At 37.7% G+C, this 22,393-nt stretch overlaps 1 protein-coding gene across 4 annotated transcripts in view; it reads right to left on the bottom strand.

Moving 5' to 3' along the window:
• The window catches only part of CRIM1 (cysteine rich transmembrane BMP regulator 1), a 173,826-nt gene that overhangs the window by 112,087 nt on the left and 39,346 nt on the right, over nt 1-22,393 (bottom strand). For 2 of the 4 annotated variants that reach the window (XM_085055222.1, XM_085055221.1), the window contains exon 2: nt 5,470-5,570. The exons of the other annotated variants lie outside the window; for them this stretch is intronic. In XM_085055222.1, coding sequence (XP_084911348.1) covers nt 5,470-5,518 — 49 coding nt within the window. In that variant the 5' untranslated portion in view covers nt 5,519-5,570. The remainder of the gene's footprint in view (nt 1-5,469; nt 5,571-22,393) is intronic. 4 annotated transcript variants of the gene reach the window in all.

Raw genomic sequence — 22,393 nt, 5'->3', positions numbered from 1 at the left:
ACTATGACTAAGAAGGCTATTCTCTAATATCAGATGGTAAAAACTGAGATTTATTAGAGAAGAAAAAGGAAATACTTTCTGTAATACTAAATAAGCAAAGAGCAAAATGACTACACAGACCTCAAATAACTGTCTGGATGTTACTCCATGTGTGTGCTATTTCTTTGTTGTTTCCAGTAACAGAGGCTATAAACACCCCATGGACACAGTGCTAGAGTTTCTCTGGATATGGGAACAACCAACTGAGCCTACTTGAACTAACTTTCCAAGCTCATACCTGAAGTCACCATCTTAATATCAAGTGAAATTGAAATTTTCATAACAAGAATTTTTGACAAGATGGTCTTTATTTTTCCCCCATTCTTTAGAAACAGCAAATCAAAGTAGTACAGGAGAAAAAAATGTTTAAAGGTTATTCAGATTAAATATATTTTTTAAAAATTTTACTTCAGATTTTCATTTTGTCCTAGAATTATTTTTCCTGTGTTGTAAAGTTAGCTCACTCTTCAAACATTTTTGCCAATAATTGTCTGATTAATTATAAAAATCAAAGCTTTATAATTATTTAATATTCATATCCATAGCCAGTAACACTTCTTCATAATTAAACAGTGAAAGAAAATATATGTTCAAATGTACATGCAATATAAAAACAGTCCTCTGGAAAAATTTTTTACAAATTCAAACTGTAAACAAATATTATATACAAACAATGCTTAATATTCTACTCTATATTACAAGGCTGGAAGAAAGCAAAGAAATTATTAAATCTTGTTGTGAGACAAATGTTAATGACAAATTGTCAATCCATTTATACAAACAGTTTCAGACAACTGGAAATTCCCATGGCTTGTAACATAAATTTATTTAATCCTGGATTTATAATCCCGTCACCATCACCATATAGCAGCTTCATTACATATAAAGAAGTCTGCCTTAATATTATTCTACAATAATGGAAGCTAAACATCATTGATTGCAACAAAAAAACCCAAAAGACAAAACCAAAACCCAACCAACCAACAAAAGCAATTGCTATATTACTAGTTTAAGACTGTTAGCTAAACTTTGGGGAAAACAAAACAAACACCACCTCTGTTCCATTATCAACACCAGTGTATTTTTCTTACCAGCATACTGGTTTGCCCAGATATTTCTGACCATGCTGAACTATGCAGAACATTGGAAATCCATGCAGTTGTTCTTTGAAATGATACTGAAGAAATGGACTACTTTAGATAGGTTATGAAACAGTGCTAGATCACATTATGAAATTTTAGTCAGATGGGTCTATAGGTCAGGCTTATGTTTTTGTATTTATAGATACACACATGTATATGAATAAAAAAACCCCCGGAACATTGTGTCATTATGGAAAACTTACTCATTAAAATCATCATTGAATTTGCTACAATATTATTCATATATCTTCTGCTACAACAGTTATGAAATGTATTAGTGGATTTTTTGTTCTCTTTATTATTGTTAACTGTAAATCAGAACCATAAAGATCACCGGGGGCGGGGGGGGGGAAACCAAAAAAACCCACTACCAGACCTGTATCTCCAGAAAAACCATGCTATTGTCTCTTTGAAAAATGTATTTCTAAAGTATTCAATCTCTTCAGACATATTCTAATTCCTCTGCATCACAAGTGTGGATGAGAAAGAAACATATCAAGATCAATGAAAAAAGCTCTACTGTATTCAGAAGAAAAGGTGTTTGCTATTGCACTGGGACTACAGAGGTAGCCAAGAATGCCTCCCTCAGGCAGCACCACTGAAGTGGCTAAAAGTAAACCAACAAGAAACACTTGTTTTGTCTGGAGACAGGAGAGGCACTCAGGGGTACAATAAATTTGGAAAGAGTTAATTATGTTTGATAGATCATGAGGAACAGCACAACTGCAGAACACAGCAAAGACTGAGAATAATCCTCATCTTCAAACAGGCAAAGCTGCATAGCCAGAACCATTGGCATTGACTGCAGGCATTCCTTGTGCAAACTCCCCTGCCTTGGCCTCCTGACAGGACTGACAGCACCACAGAAGCCACATGAAACTAAGAAAGAAAAGATGCAGCTAATGGAGAAAAAGTCAATGTTTTGATCAGCCTGCCACAGAGTGTGGTGCTTGGAAACATGCTGGAAGCCATGAATGGAGAGCACATTGAAACAAACCTGCAAGCAGGGCAAAGCCTCCCTCACCCTCCAAGCAACCCTCAGCTGCTTTTCCACGCCTGCGCCAAGCATATGCTTTCTCCATTAAATGTAACTGCCACAACCAAACAAGCAATAAACTCATCCACTTTATCCATAAAAGCACACGTAGGAGAAAAAATATTCAAATTAACTTCTACTGTGATTTTTAATGATGATAGTGATATAAAATACGCAGAGCTGACTACAATATCAGACAGTTTAACCGGGCAGCTGAAAAGACTGACACAACCCTGCCTGAAGGTTGAATCAATCCCAAAACAATGTCTTGTGCTGATGGCAAATTTTATTGATGCAAGAAAATTTACCATCAGATGTGCAAAAACCTAGTTTGAGAGAAGTTTAAAGGAGTGGAAGAAGTGATAAAGTTGAGGAGTATCATACTGCATAAACGGCTTTTATTCAGTGACGCAGTAAACGCGAAAATTCTCCCTTAGTGCAAGGCAGAGTAAACAGAAAAGGATTAACACCACAGCTCAGATCTCTACCTGCAGGCAGTGCCAGGGAAGGCGTCTGACCGCCCACATGGCTGCTGCAGGCAGCTGGCACCATGGCTTTGCACAGAGCACTGGGAAAGCTGGCAGGGCTGCTTGCTTGCTTACATCCCAAAACAATCCCGAGCTGGACTCAGTCAGCATCCTGGTCCTCAGTAGCATCTCAGCAAGCCAAAGGAGCTTTGGCCACCTGCCCTCTATGAGTTTCCCTATGACAGAAATTACTCCTGTTGCTCGCTGACAAGTCAAACACTGCAGATAAACATAAGCATACACCTGCCATTTCTCTGTCTGATCAGTTTTTTACGGTGGAATTGAAAATATAAGCAAAGGTAATTTTCATACCACCTTCAGTCTTCACTCTAATATGGAAAAATGTTTCCAAGATAGATTTCTAACAACTGTGTAGTATGTAGCTTCATACTGTAAAGATCTTTCCACACAGAGCAAAGGGACATAATTGTGCAATGGAATTTGAAAAATCTTCACATCAGACACTTAACACAGAGAGGATTCCTTTCACAGACACCCAATAGCTACATTCACTATGTGGATGTGGTATTCGTGCATTGACCATGTCAGTTTCACTAGGTAAGAGTATCCCACCCTCTCCAAATCTTACATCTATCTAAAATATAATTCAATTAGCCAGAATCAGTAGTACTATCAACCAAAAAGACTGACAAAAACAATGATGTAACAGTAATTTGATAGTATATAATGCTTAGTCTCTGACTTGTATTAAGAGACTTTTTTGATCAAAAGGCATGTAAAAACAAGCACAAAAATGTGAAAATGTAAGTCACCACTTAGCACTCAGACTGTAATTATAACATCACCACCACTCATCATTTAACTCATACAATAGTGCTACATCTGCGTACAGAATTCATTAAAAGAATAAGACACAAGCATCTCCAAATAGTATCTGTTATGATTTACCACCCTGGATGAGATCAGTAACTGATTTTTTTTTTTTAACCTCCTGTATTTTCTAACATATTAATACAACAAGACCAACACATTACTTAACATTGAACTGGACAACAGTAGGAACAGTACATGTTAAATGTAATATTTTTCTGGAAGGATTCTTCCTATCAAAATGAAGTACAGAGCAAAAGTAAAGGATAACAAGAAGCAATGTATGATCAAGATCAAGACAGATGTAAAGAAACATTGGCCATGAAAAGTTTCAAGGAATTGAGGACAAAATTTCTTTAACGTTTTCTTATCAACTACGATTTGAAATGAGGAAAGCTCCAAATTAACATGAGCAAAGTTAATACCATTTTGTAAACAACACATTCATTTTTAATCTGACTTTAACAGTTCTTACATTGCACTGAATGAGGATTCACTAAGTCTGCTTTAATTGACCACAGCCTTGTATATAACATGGAACTCCGTAAAATACTACTCAACTCAGATGCTGAGTGCTCAAACTTGAGTACTATTTAATTAGGCAAATGAACAGAGATTCTAATAAATGATCTAGTCTTAAAAAAGATGAAATAATCTTTGTATAAGGTAAAACAAAATACTTATGCAGGTACTATGAAAGCCTTCTCCACCTCAAAGTACATTTATATCAGAAGTCTCCTCTCATTCTACTTTGCTTGCTCACACATTTTTTGTAGATGTGAGGTGCTTATTTTAAGTAATGGAAGATGCTAAGGAATGGCAATATTGGGTCCTTTTACCACCACCTTCTATAGACTCTCATTTAGGTAGCTTTGCAGTTGCTACAAATTGTTATCTAGTACAGGTCCACAAACTCAAGCACCCACTTACTAAATGCTTCAACAGATTATTGTCACTAAATCTTGAGTATATGAACTCTCAGATGCTCATTTAGTACTAACAGCTATTATATAGCTTTTGAACTACATTGGTTTATTTTAAAGACAGCACTATGCAAATCCTAAATGGAGCTAACAAAATAATGCACAGCATGAAGGTGACTTAATCCCACCACTTAAGGAAAGCAAAAACTTGATAGTTTGAAAGAGGTTGTCTAACTTGTTGAATCAAGCACCATTTCAAAACACCATGTAAAGCTTCATGATCAGTGATTAAGTATCTGGTTGAACTACTTCAGATGAAAGATAAGAAACTGGTCTTTAAAAAGAAGCAGAACCGAACATATTGTTTTCAACCTATGATTTTCTTTTAGCTAGTCACCTTCAAAAACATACAGGTTACAGGAGCCTTACTGTAAAAAAACAAAACCAAAATAAGTATGAGGTTTTGTTAGTTCTTCCCACACCCATTGCTAACTAGCAGTCCTGCACCTCTCCACCAATTCCTACTAACAAAGCAGGACTCTGGATTTTGTCAGTAATAGACTGATGAAGTAGAAGAAACAGAGGAAGCACCAGAATATATTCAAGCCATGACCTGTGACACTTGATGGTCTTTTAGCTTTGTGACCAAGACATCTGATGGAAGGAACCACAGACACTGAGAGGCCCATGGGAATGGATACTTCTTTCTCAGTGCAGTTAACAGACTAACCAAGAGCTGCAGGAAGGCACAGTCTGATAACCACGTAACTGGGAGGCAACTAAGAGTTTTTCTCCAGACGAAAACTTATGCCAAAAGACCTCCACCCTGCCTGTAAACTGGAGGGAAATGCAAATGCTGCATGCCATATAGGTAGAGTTTGAGGGGATCCACAGATTGCCTGGGAAGAAGAGGAGCAAGTAGGGGGAGAGGCTCTACTGTCCAGGCCTCCATCCCAAGGGCCTCTACTCACCCACAGAATGGCTGAGGCTGCTCCTCCTGCAAGAAGACCATCTGGGCATCAGCAGCAGTGGGAAAAGCCCCACTGTGCAACCAGGAAAGTGGGGAGAGCACCTACAAACAAAATGGAACAAAATGTAAAACTGAATTTAAGGAAGATGAGATAGGTGAAGCTCACTGGATTCTAAATTCTAAGAAAATACATTTGAAACTTGAAAGGAAATCAAATTGTTTATCCCAAGCTTAGCAACTGTTGTCTAGTATGTTTTTAATAAAATGGAAGATATTATACAAAGCAATTCCTGGAAACATTCTGACTCATATAAACAGCTATATGAGAAATTCAGTTTACACACAAACTAACTTCATGAACAACAGATACAAGCTAACTAGAAGAAACTAGGAGAAACCTGCATCCAATAAATTAAATCACTATTCCATGTTCTAACATTTCCACACCCATGTCAGTCTACAGCAAAGTGGTGATATCTTTGTAATTACTTACTGTCATCTAGGACAAAACCAAAATAAAAGCACACATGCTGGATCTGAAAAAAGCTGGGACTTAAGGGAAAGGTGAGTGGTATTTGTTTATATAAATATTTCCCCTCCCCTCTGATGAAATAAGAACTTCCAAATTCTTATTACATCAGAAGAAAATTAGAGAGGATTACACTGCACCACCAAGTGACATCTATTACAGCATAGTATCCCAGTCTGGGCCTTAAGATCTATCAATATTCATAAAAAAAGAGATGAAATTGCCCATCTAAACTCTGTGATAAGGAACTTATGAGTTTGTTTATACCATTCGGTTTAAACACAAAAAATTACAAACTCAACTATTAATCTTCTTTGTCTGTGCTACAATATAAGCCTTCAATAGATCTATTACCAATAACTACTGTTAAACAAATATACAAAGAGAATATTTTCTTCCATGTAAAAGACGGCTGGCTAGCAAAATCTTAATTAAATTCTAAATCCTGTATTGAAAAAAAAATTAGATAAAAACATCTTAATCATCTTTGACAATCAATCTCACCCTAAATGTTTAAAATAATTAATCATGTTGAAGACAGATGAGTTATTTGTTTAAAGGCTACAGTCAATAAACCAATAAGGTCTCACATTCATAGAGCTATTTAGAAGTAGCACAAAGGCATTTTTTGCATGAATAGCTTCCTGCAATTCCAGAATCCCTGGAATGCAAATTCAGTTATGAAATCAATTAATCTTTAAAATTACTCAATTATCGCTCAGATCCAACAAACAGGTAATTGTAAAATATGAGAGAAACAGGAAGCAGAATGTAACTGTACAATGTCCAATGTCTAACCTATTCCAGAAGAACAACTGCCCTCTGGAAGTGGCAATTTGCTCTGCAAGGCAGGAGCCCTGGTACATCTGCAAGCAGCTGGGCTTGCAGCACTCTGGCTGGAGTGTTTCTCAAGTTCCTGGGTATACTCCCTTTGAGATCTGCACATATTCTCATCAGGAAAGGTGAATGTGAAACAGACTGTCAAGATAAACAAGCACCTTGGATTCAGCTTTCACTTCAAAAGACGCATTTCCACCTTTCTGAAGGAGAAGGTTCATCTATCTTTCATCTGTCAGCTTGAGTAATTTTGCTTTATCTATAAAAATATATATTACTTGTGGGCAAAAGTTAGGTCTTGACTGCAATTTATCAGGTTTATTTTGATTTAGCACTGACCCTAATAAGGTTAAGTATATTTTCCCCAATTTACTTGATTTTTGCTAATTTTCTTTTATTTTGTCTACTGCTGCATTAATCCTGCACTTTCATCTGCAGAGCTTTGCCCCACATATTACACTGGGAACAGTGGCAAATATGTACTTCATGTTCTAAGGTGATTAATGCAGTACTTGACACACTTGCCTTTTACAGACTGCCCACCTTTTCTTCAGGTCTGGATAGTCCACACCAGTTACTTTCTTTTGCAAATGGAAACTGTTAGCTTTTTGGAAACTGCAAGAGATTTTTAATATTATTTGATTTTCTAAAGCAACATCGGCCTATTCCATTCCAAAATAAGTCTTATAATAGCCTTTTTATATTGTTTGCCACCCGGTCAGTAGCTCTGCAAGCCCATTCAGAAACACACTGCCCTTGAACCCTGAATTTCAAACATATTTCAGATGTACAAGTCTGGTTTTCTTTGAAACCAAAGCACAGGTGCCACAGATATTGCTCAAAGTTTTAAAATAAAAAGCACATTTTGTTGAAGGACTATATGGAGAAAAAAAGAACCCACAAAACAACAAAATAAGATACCATTAAAAGGTCTCTTTTACTTACAATTTTTAATGATGAAATGTAACCTAATACTTTTTATCATTTCCCACTGAAATAACATTTTGTTTCCTTCTAACTGGCAAACCTAACCCTTTAACCCAGAACTCCTTGTATTTCAGCACCAAGATTTTCTATTAAGGAGAAAAAACATCACATTTCAGCCATGTCAACTTGGATTTCTTCAAGGAAATGAGAGAAGAGAAGCAATCCTGGCATTTCTTGCCAGTGCTAAAAGCAAGTTAATCCTTTTTTATTTGAATTTCTCAAGCTTATGCAATCTGCTAACACCTCTACCTGAGAGGTTTTAAACTGGTTGCCAATTCCAGTCAAATAAGGACAGAGTTTGAAATACAGGAAAATAAACTCTTAAAAGGCAAGGATAACAAGAAATAAAGCCAATATCTGATTATGCCATTATCTAGCAACTTGAGAGACAGAAAAGTAGAAAAGGTAGTTGCTTTTAGATTTGGTTTGGTTTTGGAGGGATGGGGTGGGTGGATTTGGGGGGATTATTTTGTTTGATTATTGTAGTTTTGGGGTTTTTTTGATTCAATACTCTTTTGCCTTTTAGAATAGTTGGCAATCACCACGTATTTATTGGTTAATTACATGCCATGCACATTTCTTTGCCCAGTGCAGGTGCCATGACAGATGCAAAAAGAGGCAGAAGATCATAAAACACCACATAAGCTTGTGTAATAATGACAAAGATTTGTATCACCTAGACACACTCAACTTGAGGCATCCAGCTGCAGTATCTGAACTATGAACCCAATTTCCCCATCCTGATGCAATGCTATGGACAAGTCTGGATATCTGCAAAGGCATTTCAGACCTTTGGTGACCTGGATCATCTTCCCCAGTTTCCCTGTTATCCACAGTGCAACAAAACTATACTTTTGACACATTAAGAAAAATGTAGAATGTATCACATTTAAACCTATCAGAAATTAACCTAATCCAAACAGACCAGTAAAATCTTCAACTCTTTCAAAGAACAGACATACCATTATATTTTACTGTGTATAGGTTTTCTGGGCTTTTCTTTGAATAGAGATGTGGTAAAATAGATTATGATGCAAAGACAAAAATTCCTGAAAGGCAAAGTTTAATCAGTTGCTCATGTTTTTAGTATTATGAGTAATTTTTATACTAAACTTATCTTTTTATAGTAACAACCATACCAAGACTGAGAGATGCTGCAGTGCTGCTAGAGATCATACTCTGCTATGACAGAAACTATTTTAAGTAAATTAGAAGCAGAAAAAAAAGCTATAGCCATAATTATATTTTTTTATTGATGAACTTTGTGCCATGCACAGAAGAGTATGGGAGAGGGTAAGAGCTACAGCATTGAAGAGACATCAGTGGGGGAGACAGGAGAGGCTTATCTGGACAGACAACTGGAAGGGGATGAGAGAAGCTGTTGCACCAGCAGAGGAAAGAAACTCTCCATACTGGAAGCACCACCATTAATCATCAGGTAGTTTAAACTGCTGCAACTACTATTTGAAGGAACAGCTTTGAACTCCTTATGGCTCTTCTACCAAGCTGCTTTTTGAAGGCCTTCTACTTCAGACATAGAAGTAAGTTCAAGTGCCCTCATTAAGTGAAGCAGTTTTGTCAACCTCCAAACACTGTAATACAGACTAGTGGCAGATGACCACTTCAGGACATGCTTTAAGGTTATACTGCAAGCAGCACCTGAAAAAAGTGAGCGAGTACAACTTCATTTGCACACCTTCCTTGATGAGGCTTTAGAGATGAAAGTTCGGAAGCAACATGTCTAGGGCACTTCTCACACAATAAAATGTTAGTTTTGTCCTGCTGAAGTTCTCTTGTTGGAACAAGTCAGCATGACGTGAAAAGCATTTTGAAAAATAGAAATACTGTGGTTTTACAATATTTTCTTAGCTTTAAATTAGCTCCATGAATTAAATGATTAAGCAATTAAATAGAGAAGTAGAGAACAGTCTAAAAAACTCCACAGTATCTTTCATATTTTTGAACTTAAAGCAGCTATCATTATAATAACAGAAAATTAATGTTTAGTCTACTATACAAGAAAGGATTTTGACCCTGTTAAAATGCTAAACTCTGCGGCGCTTTCCATGAACCAGAAAAACAGCAAAAGATTGCTGAGGCAAAGTAGGACACTCATGAAAAGCAGCAGGGAGAGAGGTACAACACCCCAAAAGCAGAAGAACAAAAAAGTTCTTGCCTTTACTCCATATTTACTTGCAACAAACTTACTTTTTCCCCAAAAATTATAAATATATGCAGAGAAAATGTTCATCTGTATTTCCAAACATTTTGTTTTAAAGATTGCATTTAAGATTTCATGGTTACTAATTCTACAGTTCTGAAACAAGACAAGAATGCCTCTTTTGAACTTTTAAATTAAAACCTGGATGTTGTATACAAGGTGAGACATGCTACCAAGAGTTATTTTCTTCCAAATCTGAATGGTGGTATATGAAAAAACAAATCACATTCTAAAGAATAGTAATTACATCTTCCTCATCCAAGGTTTTAGGGCAAGAGATTGCAATAAGCTTTCAACAATATAGGAAAGTTATTTTGGAAAATGGGCATTTTCTTGCAATACCTTGGCATTGTGACACCACTATTAAAGCAATCATTTATTGCAGAATGCAGCACTAATGATTTTACGTAATACAGTCGTTGAAGTTTGAAGATATGAAGATGCAAGCATACTAAGAAAACAGAAGAATAAATTCAAACATTTAGATCATCATTATCACAATTTCTGAAATGGGTGTTATTTCTACTGGTCTACAATTGTTTCAAAGAAGCAAACCCTTAAGGGTTTATTTTAAAAACTGCACTGACAACAATGCTCAGTCTTTATGTTCAAAGGGGAGAACAGTGTCATCCAGCCAATGCCTTCCTGTTTTACACACCTACCCTGGCAAGCTTTCCCTGGGTAAACACTGCATCTTTTTCAGCCAAGCAATCGATATATTACTCATCCTCTTCCTTGAAGACCTATACAGAAGTTTACAGTCGCAGAAGAGAGCATAAAAGCACTTGGAAGTAGCCTTTTTCTTTTTAATAATGGAATTAATTTTCTTCTTTCATAGAACAAAGTCAATTGCATTACTTTATTTAAATCAGGAGGACAAAAATACACAAGGTCCAAATTTCAAACCTGATCAATTCAAGTCCCAGAGCCTTACTTAACTATTCCATATATATAATAAAAACATCTTCAATTTGGTGAAAAACTTCAAATAAAAATCACATTACAAACTGAAAGTTGAATACTATTCTAAACAGCCCATTAAAAAAACCAGTTTTAATGTAATTGCAGTGTTCTAGTTGACACATCACAGAATAGTTCAAGCAGGACAGGATTTCTGGAGGTCATCTGGTTCAACCTCCCTGCTCAGGCAGGGCCATCCTGAGCAAGCGGCCCAGCATCACATCTAGATGACTTCTGTGTGTCTCTAAGAATAAAGAGTGTGGTTTAACCTGTGCCAGCACTTGGTCACCCCCACAGCGAAAAAGTGTTTCCTGATGTCCAGAGGGAACCTCCTGTGTTTCAGTGTGTGACCATTGCCCCTTGTCCTGTCACTGGGCACCACTGGAAAGAGCCTGGCTCTGTCTACTTTACGCCACCCCTTCAGGTAATTATACACATTGTAGAGAGCACCCCTGAACCTCTTCTTTTAGAAGCAGAACAGTCCCAGGGAGATATGCTCTAGTCATTAATCATCTTTGTCCTCTTTGATGTACACTCTGCTATGTCCATGGCTCTCTTGGAAAGCCCAGACCCAGACACAGCACTCCAGGTATGGCTTCACCAGGCTTGAGTAATGGGAAAGGATGACCTTCCTTCATCTGATGGCAACACTCTAATGCAGCCCCAAGATCCCATCAGCCTTCTTTGCTGCAGGGGCACAGGGCTGCCCCATGGTCACCAGGAGAGCCAGAGCCTTTTCTGCCGAGCTGCTTCCCGGCTGGGCAGCCCCCAGCATTTACTGATGGTGTCTAGGTTGCTTCTTCTTCAGATGTAGAACTTGGCACTCCTTGTTGATCTTCATGAGGCTCCTGCCAGCCCATTTCTCCAGGCTGTTGGGGTCCTTATGGATAGACCATGACCCTCTGGTGCACCAGCCAGTCCACCCAGTTCTGCATCATCAACGGATTTGCCCCATCATCCAAATCATTAACGAAGATGTTCAGCAGGACTGTTCCAGTCCTCAGCCCTGGGTACACCACTAACTGCCAGACTCCAACTAAGCTTTGAACTGCTGACCACCACTCTGTGGATGTGGCCATTCAGCCAGTTTTTACCTCACTGTCTGCTCACCCAGGCCATAGCTCCTCAGCTTCTCTATGAGGATCTTATTGGAGGCAGTGCCAAAAGCCTTACTGAAGCCAAGGCAGACAACTCTCAGCTGTTCTCCCCTCATTGACCAAGCCAGTCATATCCTTATGGAAGGTTATCAAATTGGTCAGGCATGACTTCACCATGGTGAATCCACGCTGACTAGTCCAGGTAATTTTGTCTTCACCAGTGCAGACCGTGCATGTTACCGCCCTTGCTTTGCATTCCATTCAAATAAATTTCGTAGTAATTCCTACATATGCTTCCCAAAACTATTTTAATACCAAGTGGAAGAATCAGTATGATATAAACTGACTTTTGTAACACTTATATACCATCCCCCCAAAACAAACAAAGAAGCAGCTATTGTCTCCAGTTAAGTTCATGAATCTTTTTAGAAAGATACCCAGAACTTGACTTTAAACTACAAGCGGTAGGAAAACAATAAGAATTTAAAGCTTAACCAGCCTGAACATTAATGAGATTTCTTTTTCTAAGATTCAGCTTGCAGGTTCTAAGTCTTTTGCACCTTCATCTTTAAAATCCATGTACCTACCCCATTCAATGGGATCTTTTCTGCTGTTAGAGAATTGTAATTAAAAATAACCATTAGACCTCTCTTCATACACTAAACATACTGAAGTTATTTTACAAGGTAAAAAGAACCTTTCCAGTTCTAAAAAAGTTACAAACTCATCTAGGAATCTTTTCCCAAGAACACAAGCTATGTTCCTTATAATATGATAATATACCTCATAATGATACCTCATAATAAGGTTCTTGAACTAATTACAAAAGAGAGAGCCATGCACTAAGAGCAAGTCAAAAGGAAAGCAAGCAGAATGCACATCTACCACCAATACCTAAGGCAAGGTTTGGCTCAAAACAATCTATATTTTAAAATGACCTCTATCTGTTCACTGCTTAATAATCAAGTAATGAATATTCATGTAGCATAATTATTCAGATGTATTACTCCTGCCTCACTGTAACCATAGCCTAAGAAAAAACAGAAAAAGGAAAGATGACAGCTAAACAGCAAGGCTGAAGGAGAAATGGTCACTCTCACAAAAAGAGCAGCTGCCACCCTCAGATTACTAGATTGTCATTATCCCTAGCTCCTTATTAAACTCTTGCTAAGATACCAAATACAAATCTTGACAATGCTACATTTCCGACGCTAGCCTTCGCGCTAACCACTGATTCTTTGCAGTTACACATTTGTTAGTATCCTTCACTTATCTTCTATGTAAGTTGAACAGAAAAAGACTTTTGTTTTTAATCTGTATAACCCTTAATGCAATTTGAGAAGCTCATCCAGGCTTACATTATGGCAATATCCCTTAAAAAAACAAACAAACAAAAAAAAAATCAATAAAAGCAACACCACCTAAAAACACGACCAAATACAGTCTGTCTATATCACTAGCCACATTGATATGCTATACTTGATTACAACTCACAACAACAATAAATAAATACCAGTTTTTAATACATACTGTCAGTAAAACAAAGTGAAAGAACTATTCCTGAGCACAGGACTGCAGCACAAGACTATGTTGATGATGTTATATTAAAATCGTTGTCCTCTGTAATTCAAGACCTCTGTCTAGCCACATCAGCTAAATTTCAGTAAAATTAAGTTGTCAACCCAAACCAGCTGGTAAGTACACACTTTGAGACAGTATGATAGATAACAGGGCAGGAGACCAGCAAGGTTGACTATGCTTAAAAAAAAATAGAGCATAAGTCCTCAGCATATTAGAGACTGGTGGGAAGTTCATCTCATATTTAATAATCACAGGGAAAGTTCAAGTTTTGGCTCAAGATATTAATTCCTTGTGGAAGTAAAATGTCCTTCAGAAATACACCATTTGGAAATGGGTTAATATTACAAAGTCTTAGTGAAAAATTGCAACAGAAAAAGATGTGGCTTGTTTTAGAGAACTGATTTTTAGATTTATGTTATTTCCTTGGCCTTACTATTTGTAGAACCCTGCATTAGCACTGCCTTTCTCCTGCCCTTGGAGCTGTACCAGCATTGGGAACAGCAGCTGGCAATGGTCTCAGGCCAGACTTCCTCTGGTTCACCACAAAGCAGCTACCCTGTGGTGAACCATAAGCTGCAATGCTGTGGGACCATGCGGCAACCCAAGGCAGACCACGGGTGCTGGGGAATTCTGCCAGCTTCCCAGACAGACACATCAGAAAGGAGAGACTGCTGATCATGGATTAACCTGTCAAGTGCTCATTCAGACAGCTGTGCTCTTCCTGTATCCAAGTCAGGTGTCTCAGCATGTGCAGGGGAAACCCCAGGGCAGGGCAGTGCTCACTCAGAGGCACACATGTAGTCCTCAGTGCTGAGAGTGTTATTCTTCAATTAAACAAACACTGAGTATATGGTGAAGAGCCATGAAGGAGATTGCATGTTTGCTCTGCTCAGTGTGTTGAACTCCTTCAGGTGAGATCTTATGGAAGACAGAAAGTGTCCCTTTCCCTGGAGGCAGCTAACCATTAACCTCCTCAGGCGGGCAGAGACACAGCAAGCCCAGGATCCCAATGCACAGGACATCCCTGAGAAGGCACAGAACAGGTGAACAAACCAGCCACAGATGTGAAAAAGACAGCAGGATCTTCTCATGGTCTGGGTGGGGATTTGGAAAGGCTTGCTATGAATCAGGAAGCCTGTGAAAACTGCCTGGTTGGAAAGCAAAACTCTGCAAGACAGAATAGATAGTTTTGATTCTAAACCATTAATGTTAACATTTCACCAAGCAGACATGAGTTCTTTTGGTATGCAGTTTGACTTAATATTTTGTACTCTTACACAATCTATTCTAAAAGTGAAAACTTAGTATTTTGGGACACTTACTGTAAGCATGGTACAGGACAGTTCTACCTCAAAGCATCCAAACCAGAAAATCCATTACAGCAAGTAGAAATAGGATCTTTGCTTCTCTTTCCAAAACGTTAAAACTATTCTGAGGTCAAGTTTTGATGTTATGTATGTGCAATTTTTTAATCCAACACCCTTATTTTTATTATATAATCTGGAAACAACTAGCCTGAATGCCCATTTTCATCTTAGAGTAAGGTCTGAATTTCAATTTAAAGTTTTTTTGGAAAAGAATAAGAAAATTCTATGGTTTATGGTGTACATTTGAGTGTTTTCACCAGTTATTGCACGTGAACAATCTTGCTATATTCTTTCCAATTAAGTTTCATTGGCTAAAATCATAGTTGTCTTTTAAACTGGAAGTCAGATTAGATCATATCTCCTGGTTTAAGATACAAGAATCTGGTGTTGGAAAATGCTGTAACCTAAAAGCATGCTGAATTCTATCAACAAAAATTATATAGGAGATGAAGCATTATTAATAACCTACTGGAAGTACTACTCCAAATAAAAGAGCTCCCCTTATTTTAGAGTAATATCCAGGAAATAAGTGCCTGGGTTTCATTAATTTCTACTATTTCCAAGTTAAACATGTTATAGGCAGCACTATACTCTCCACATTTGTACTGTAGCACAAGGTGAAGCCTGATGTGATTAGCAGCTTGATGGGAGAATCCTTAAAATTAGTACTAAGCATTTTCTCCATTGTGTCTTGGCTTGTCTTCTCAAAAATGTTCCACTTGGTGCTGAAAATATTTCTCCTTCTATTCACAAATATTCCTCCAAAAATTTAGAAATTAAGAATTGGAGTATAATTTTAAGATGATGAACTATCAATTAAAATCTCAAGGGCTCCTCTTAAGAAACCACAGAAGTAGGAATTTATAATTAATGAGCAATGCAATTGCATGAAAAACTAAATGTTAAGGACACAGTAAAAATAAAGTGCCAAATTTCCTTGAATGATGCATTTTCCAGAATGCTCGTTTCCTGTAAGCAACTGCTAGATCTGACTGTTACAGTCCAAGCCAGAAAGTTTTAAACAGCATAAACTGTTCCTTCACATCCTAAAATTATGACTGATACATACATTTAAACATGCTAGTTTTAAAAACAGGGAGCTCTGCAATTGCAGAAATCTGCATTTACTCCTCTGTGCAGAGATTGAGACTGATTATAAAAAGTAGTAGATACATGAAGTAGCAATTATGATTTACCAGTCCTAAAATGCCTATTTATGAAATCTCAATACTAACAGATGTCATGTATATAAATTTGGAAAGAGGAAAAACTAATGAAAGAAGGAAGATGAAAACCTTGACTCTCAGCAGAGCTTCAGGGAAGATCTTTTATTGCTGTTCCAGTATGTAATGGCTACTTAAACAGGTTATCAAATGACCTAATTACAGTGTGCCCTTTCAGCTGTATCCCTACAGACTTTTAGTCATTACATTGCTGATTAAATGATCAGTTTTTAGTCTCCCCTCCCCCTCTGTAATTATTTCAAGTTTCTTTCTCTTCTGCCTCCCTCCAAAATATAAACAGCATGAACAGAAACTTGGTGTGAAAAGCTTGTTATATATTCCTGGTTTCCCTGGATATATATGATATACTTTACTTCTTGTGCAATTCATAATCACGTGGAAGCATTCATACATATGCTTTTTATTACCACTTCCAGAACTGACTGCAATACAAAAATCTACTCTTTTAACATGACACAGTATCCCAATATATTGGTACTCCAGCATTCAACATTCTAGCATTTAGCACTGCCTTTCATTATACTTACGCTGCTCTCCAATACCTCTGTTTCAGATTCTGGTGCAACTGAAGTCCTGCTTTATTGTATTAATAAGTCTGTATTAAGCAAGTGTTAATCACTCAACATTCCTCAAGAGCAAAGTGAATAATCGTCAACATTATAAAAACAAACTCACTGTTCTTGCACCCTTCTCTCCTATCTTGTTTAATATTATATGACTCATAAACCACCTATACAACTCCCATCACCTACTTAATAAAGTATGAAAATTTTTGCAGTAAATTCTAGCCAATGAAAACAATGAGGAAACTATACATCACCAAGTCAATGCAAAAAAATCAAAGGGAAGAAGAGCTACAAAGCACAAAATTCTTCCCTCAAGTGTACACACAAGGTGGGAAAGCTCCACGGGAAAATCATCACAAAAATGCTTTAATCTGAACCTTTTGCTGAGCAACTGACTGTGGGGAGTGCTGCTCTGCCCTGAGGTGTTTATTAGTCACACACCCAGGCACAACATTACTCTTGCTTGCCTTCATCATATACAGCACATTTCCTGTTCAAAACAGTTATTGAAATTTTCTGAATGCTTGAATTTGCTAGGAAAGCACAAAAAGATACTTAAACTTATAGACAACTATGGTAGTTTTCTTTCATAGATTTTCACATATACTGGAATAAGACCAATTTCTTGTCAGTGCCAAAACCAAGTCAATTAGGACTGGTATTAAGCAAGTAACTCCCAAATGCTCATCATCTGGCCTTTTGTTTGTTTTACAGATAAAATTTATCAAATGCTGCTTTTCTAAAGCTCTTAAGTGTACTTCAGCCATGAATATTTTTCTCCATACCATATCATCAAGGAAGACAATGCATCACAATATCCTGGGAGCAAAGACAGACTACAACAATGCTTTTCATTGAAATTTTAATGCTGAGTTTTGGAAAAGCCTCTTTCCTTCTTCTTGTGTACCTGAAAAAAAGCTAACCCCACTGCTGTAAATATTTATTGGAATTTGCTGTCCTTGTAAAACAGGGTCAAGTTTTTCTTATTCTACAGTGTAGACCAGTTCATATATTCAGTATACAATAACAAAAGCCTGCAATCAGCTAAAATAAACCCAACCTTTCTGGGGCACTTCCTGAGTAATTTATGCAAACTCAAAGCATAGACAAAGTTGGGCTACTCAGAGACAATTGCTCAGACACACCAGGATGGCATTAAGAAAGCCAAAATTGGGCTGTATTTTAAACTGGTAACGGGGGTAAAAACCATAGGGACTTCTGCAATGACAGGAGAAAGAAGATTAAGGAAAGCAGGAGCAGCTACCCAATGGAAGGAGGGCCTAGCAGTAAAAATATATGGGAAGGCTGATTTACTCTATGTCTCCTTTGTCTCAGTCTTTCCTGGCAAGGTTTATTGTCAGCCCTCCTGGCTCTCTGCCATATTCATGAGAATGAAGGACTATATCAGGCTTGAAAAAGGTAAAGTTGGAGACATCTAAAAGCAAAGAGGACTTACAGTATTCCTGAGTACACAAGAAGAATGCAGAGCTAGTCACTGTGGAAGCTACTCCTAGGTACATGAAGTAAGTGACTCAGAACGGCCAGCGTGGATGGAATAACACATCACTGCCTACAGCAAAAGGATTGGTTAGGTGGATGAGGGGAGAGCAGTGTAGGTCCTTTACCTTGACTTTAACAAGGCTTTGAACATGGCTTCCCCATAACACCTCTGCAACCAAAGGGAGAAATGGACTGGACAGCTGCACTGCGAGGTGAGTGAATAACATGCTGGACTGCCAGCCCTAAAGCATGGTGGCTACAGCCCTGATGACAGCAGGTGACCCCATACTGGCTGTACTCCCCTAACTGCTGGCTCCAAGTGCCCAAAGTAGCACCCAGGTCTCCAGAGAGGTGCCCAGCAGGAGAGTGAGCACAACAGGGTCACAAACTGCAGCAATTGTCATTCCAGTTGAACACACAGAAAACATGCTTCAGAGCAGGGTGGTCAAACACCAAACCTGCCTGCCTGGAAAGCAGCCTGCAAACATCACACTTTCAAAATATGTTACTTCATTTACTTTTACTTAGCTCTAAAAAAATCTTCTGGGTTACGTGTGAGATTTTTCTTGAGCAAACGTCGTTTCAGCCCAATGTACTAGGTTACAGTGGGCATTTCTGGTTTCTTAGGAAGCTGGCTGCATGCTTCTCACTTAACACTTCAGGGTTGGTTTTTTGTTTGTGTTTTTGTTTGCTTTTTTGGGGGGTTTGTTTGTTTTTTTGGTAGTTTATTTTTTTATATCATATTGCAGTACTTCTCATTCCACAGCACTCACCAACTGTTTTCTACTGCTTTTTGAAAAACTGTTCATCTTTGACTCTGCAAGTTTTTCCTAACAAGTTGTCTTTTCTCCCTCACTCTAAGTAGCATATACATTTGAAACAATTTCTGGTCTTGGAGTATTTTCTTTCTCTTTAAAGTCTATGCATAATTTATAACAACCACCATTAGCTATAATCACCTATAAGCAATCAATTATTAGTCAGATGGCTAATGGTTCCCTGTGCATGCAATGGAGTACCAATGGAGTACCAGTAACTATGGGACTTCCACATCACATCATACACTATTTTGTACTTAATGTCTTTTGATCTTCTCCATATGGGAAATTTCACACAGAAGTAAAAGTTATTAATTACATCCATATAGGTCCTTTGAGGAGGAAAATCAGCTGCTGCCAGAGTGGGGAAATGCCACTTTTCTAAACTGTATGGGAACAAGTGGAATAGGAAATAAAAGCTGCACAGAAACCTGCAAGAATATTATCACTACCATTTTCTGAACAACTCAAAGTAGGAGGAAGACGGAAGAAAGCAATTAAGCAGACTTCTCATGTTTTCTAAGAAAAGTGAGAAAATAAAAAAAGGACCTGTCTTGCATTGATTCTGTTTGCTTCTTCTTGCACTTGACTATCAAGCCCTTAGCTCCCAATCAGAAGTGGTAAGATGGCATGGGTGCTAACCAGATATATCAAAGCAGAAACCAATGCTGTTTCTAGCTAGAGCTACTATTGGACATTCTCCCAGTAGCACTAGTGTAAGAGACAGACTGTTTATGAAAGGGTCACTGTGTAACTCACAGCAAACTAAGGGCTAAAGACATATGTGCCAGCCTTCAGCACACCTTTTATTTGACATAAGTAAGTTCTCAGTACTAACTCACAATTTTCTTTTCAGCTTCAATAACCTCACTAAAATGTAACTGTCCACTAAAATCAACTGTGGGATAACTCCATTTATCTTCAGAGCTCAGCAAGCCTGGCCCTTTAGCCTCAACCGCCTTGGTTATTAGCGATACTAAAGTACCTGAGCATCCTCTAATTTTTATTAAATATATATATATATATACACACACACACACAGATACATGTGGTTTCTCAGATTAAGAAATTGAAGCAGAAAGAATATCTCCATTTCAAAGGGCTTAGGATGAACCTTGCCACACTTATAGAAAGACAGAATATGTGAAGTTTTCTGTACTTGCTGAGCTACCAGACTATATATATATAGAGCTGAAGTTAAGAAAGTCTGATCAAGCATTAATATGGTTTTAAGACACTAATATGTTTTCAAGGCATGAAGGGTGGAAATCTGTGACAGCATGGTACCATGTTGCCAAAAATAACTCTAGCTTATGAAGTTGATGACAATAAAACCAAGGGAAGTAATAATTTATGAATCATCAACAGATCTTTTTAAAGTAAAACTCTGAAAGCAATGCTTCCATGTAATTGGAGGTCAAATAAAAGTCTAACATTTGCAAAGATTACAAGATTAGCTTATATTTATATATTTAATAAAGAGCCCAGTAACAAACCAAGTGTGTCTCATCCTCCAATGTTTCCCGTTCTTGTTAAAGTACTGTTGAAAGATGGAAGGGACAGCAATTTTGATTTGTAACAATGCCTTATTCTTTCCTGTAGAAAGGAACCATTTATCCTTGCATACTCAAGATCCTAAGGCAAACTCATGTGATACTGCATTTGTAATCCATCTGTCCTCCTGCTTTGCTCATAGCTTGTTTTTTATCACCATGCAAATGTCAGCAAATAATGTAAAAAATCACTTGCCTAGAGCAGATTTCTTTGTTAGCATAACTACCTTACCAACTCTGCTCAAGGCTTTCTGGAGGTTTCCATTCTGAAAACACAAATTTATCCTGATTCCTTGCCCATTCAGAAAGATGGCAACCACTGTTCAATGAATGAGCATTCCACAACCTGTATTTGTGATTATACCTGCAAAACTATTGCAAAATTTACCTGTAAAGAACAGTGACTTTCCCAGTTTACTGTGACCAGAGTTTTTACTATGTGCTATTATCGCCTTCTAGTACATTATGAAACTTGTCAGGTGGATGAGGGCAATCAGGACAATTCCTGAAACCTCTCCAGTAATTTTTAGTGCTGACTCTGGCACAGTAATCATGCCTATGCATTTTACACTGAAAACCAACACTAAAAAAAGAGCTGCAGTGTTGATGCTGTACATGAAACTAATTGTTTTCATCACACAGCACTGAGAAGTTGAGAATAATTTTCACCACAAAGCATTGAGAAGTCACCTGCTCTTCAAGGCTACACTAATGGCAGCACATACTGAACTAAAGTGGCACCACTCATTTTGCTCAAGTACAGATGGACAGGCAGCTGTCACTATTTCACCCTGCTCATCCTCTGGATACAAATACATGGGCTATTTTACTGGGATGTCGCTGTTGAGCAGCTAGCAGAGTAAAGAAGTCAGTTCTCAGTGGCAAGAAGGAAAGACCTTTATTGTTTTGATTTCATCATATATATAGAGTTTTCAAAAGTCACCCAGATTGGTCAGTCAGAAGCCTCCCCCTAGGCCTGACTGGCCAGGCCTGCACCGTCCAGATCTTGGGACACTGTTTTTAATAACATCCAAACTTGATTTATAAAACACAAAAAGAATTCTCATGGGAAAAGCCTGTGCTAGCCACACTGGGATTTACTGATATCCATATGCAAACACTAAGTAGTCCATCCTCAAGCCTCTTTTACCATCACCCAGAAGTCTTAAACATTTTAAGAATACTGGAATGAAACACATCATTCCCAACACATATCAGAGGCAATTTGATTAATTAACATATGTTTGCCTACAACATCAAAATGCTGTACAGATAAACAGCAGACATAGCTTTGAAATGCCTTTACTCCTTTTGCAGGGAAACCATGCTCTTCTATTTGACAGATAAGAACAGGAAGTTCACCCACAGCAAAAATTAACGTGCTTCCCAACATTGTATTTGAGCACTTTTAACTCAGAAATACACTAGAAATACCTGTTACTCTGAAGTCTCTCATATTGACACTGCCCTTTGCACCCTCAAAACTTGAAACAACTATTCTTAGCTACTGTAATGCTCTGAGAGTTTAGGATATGTCATTAAGTAACAAAGAACATTTTCTGGGAAGCCTCAGGAATGGACATTTTCACACAGAATCAAACATTTTTTTCCAAAACAATTGCCATATATTGGGAGGACTTTTATGGGAGGGGGTAAGTGTTACTT

Source organism: Lichenostomus cassidix, chromosome 3 (genome assembly GCF_008360975.1).
Source record: "Lichenostomus cassidix isolate B80296 chromosome 3, HeHo_3.0, whole genome shotgun sequence".
NCBI lineage: Eukaryota > Metazoa > Chordata > Aves > Passeriformes > Meliphagidae > Lichenostomus > Lichenostomus cassidix.
The sequence above is the reverse complement of the archived record's forward strand: the minus strand, read 5'-3'. Positions and strand labels throughout refer to the sequence as shown.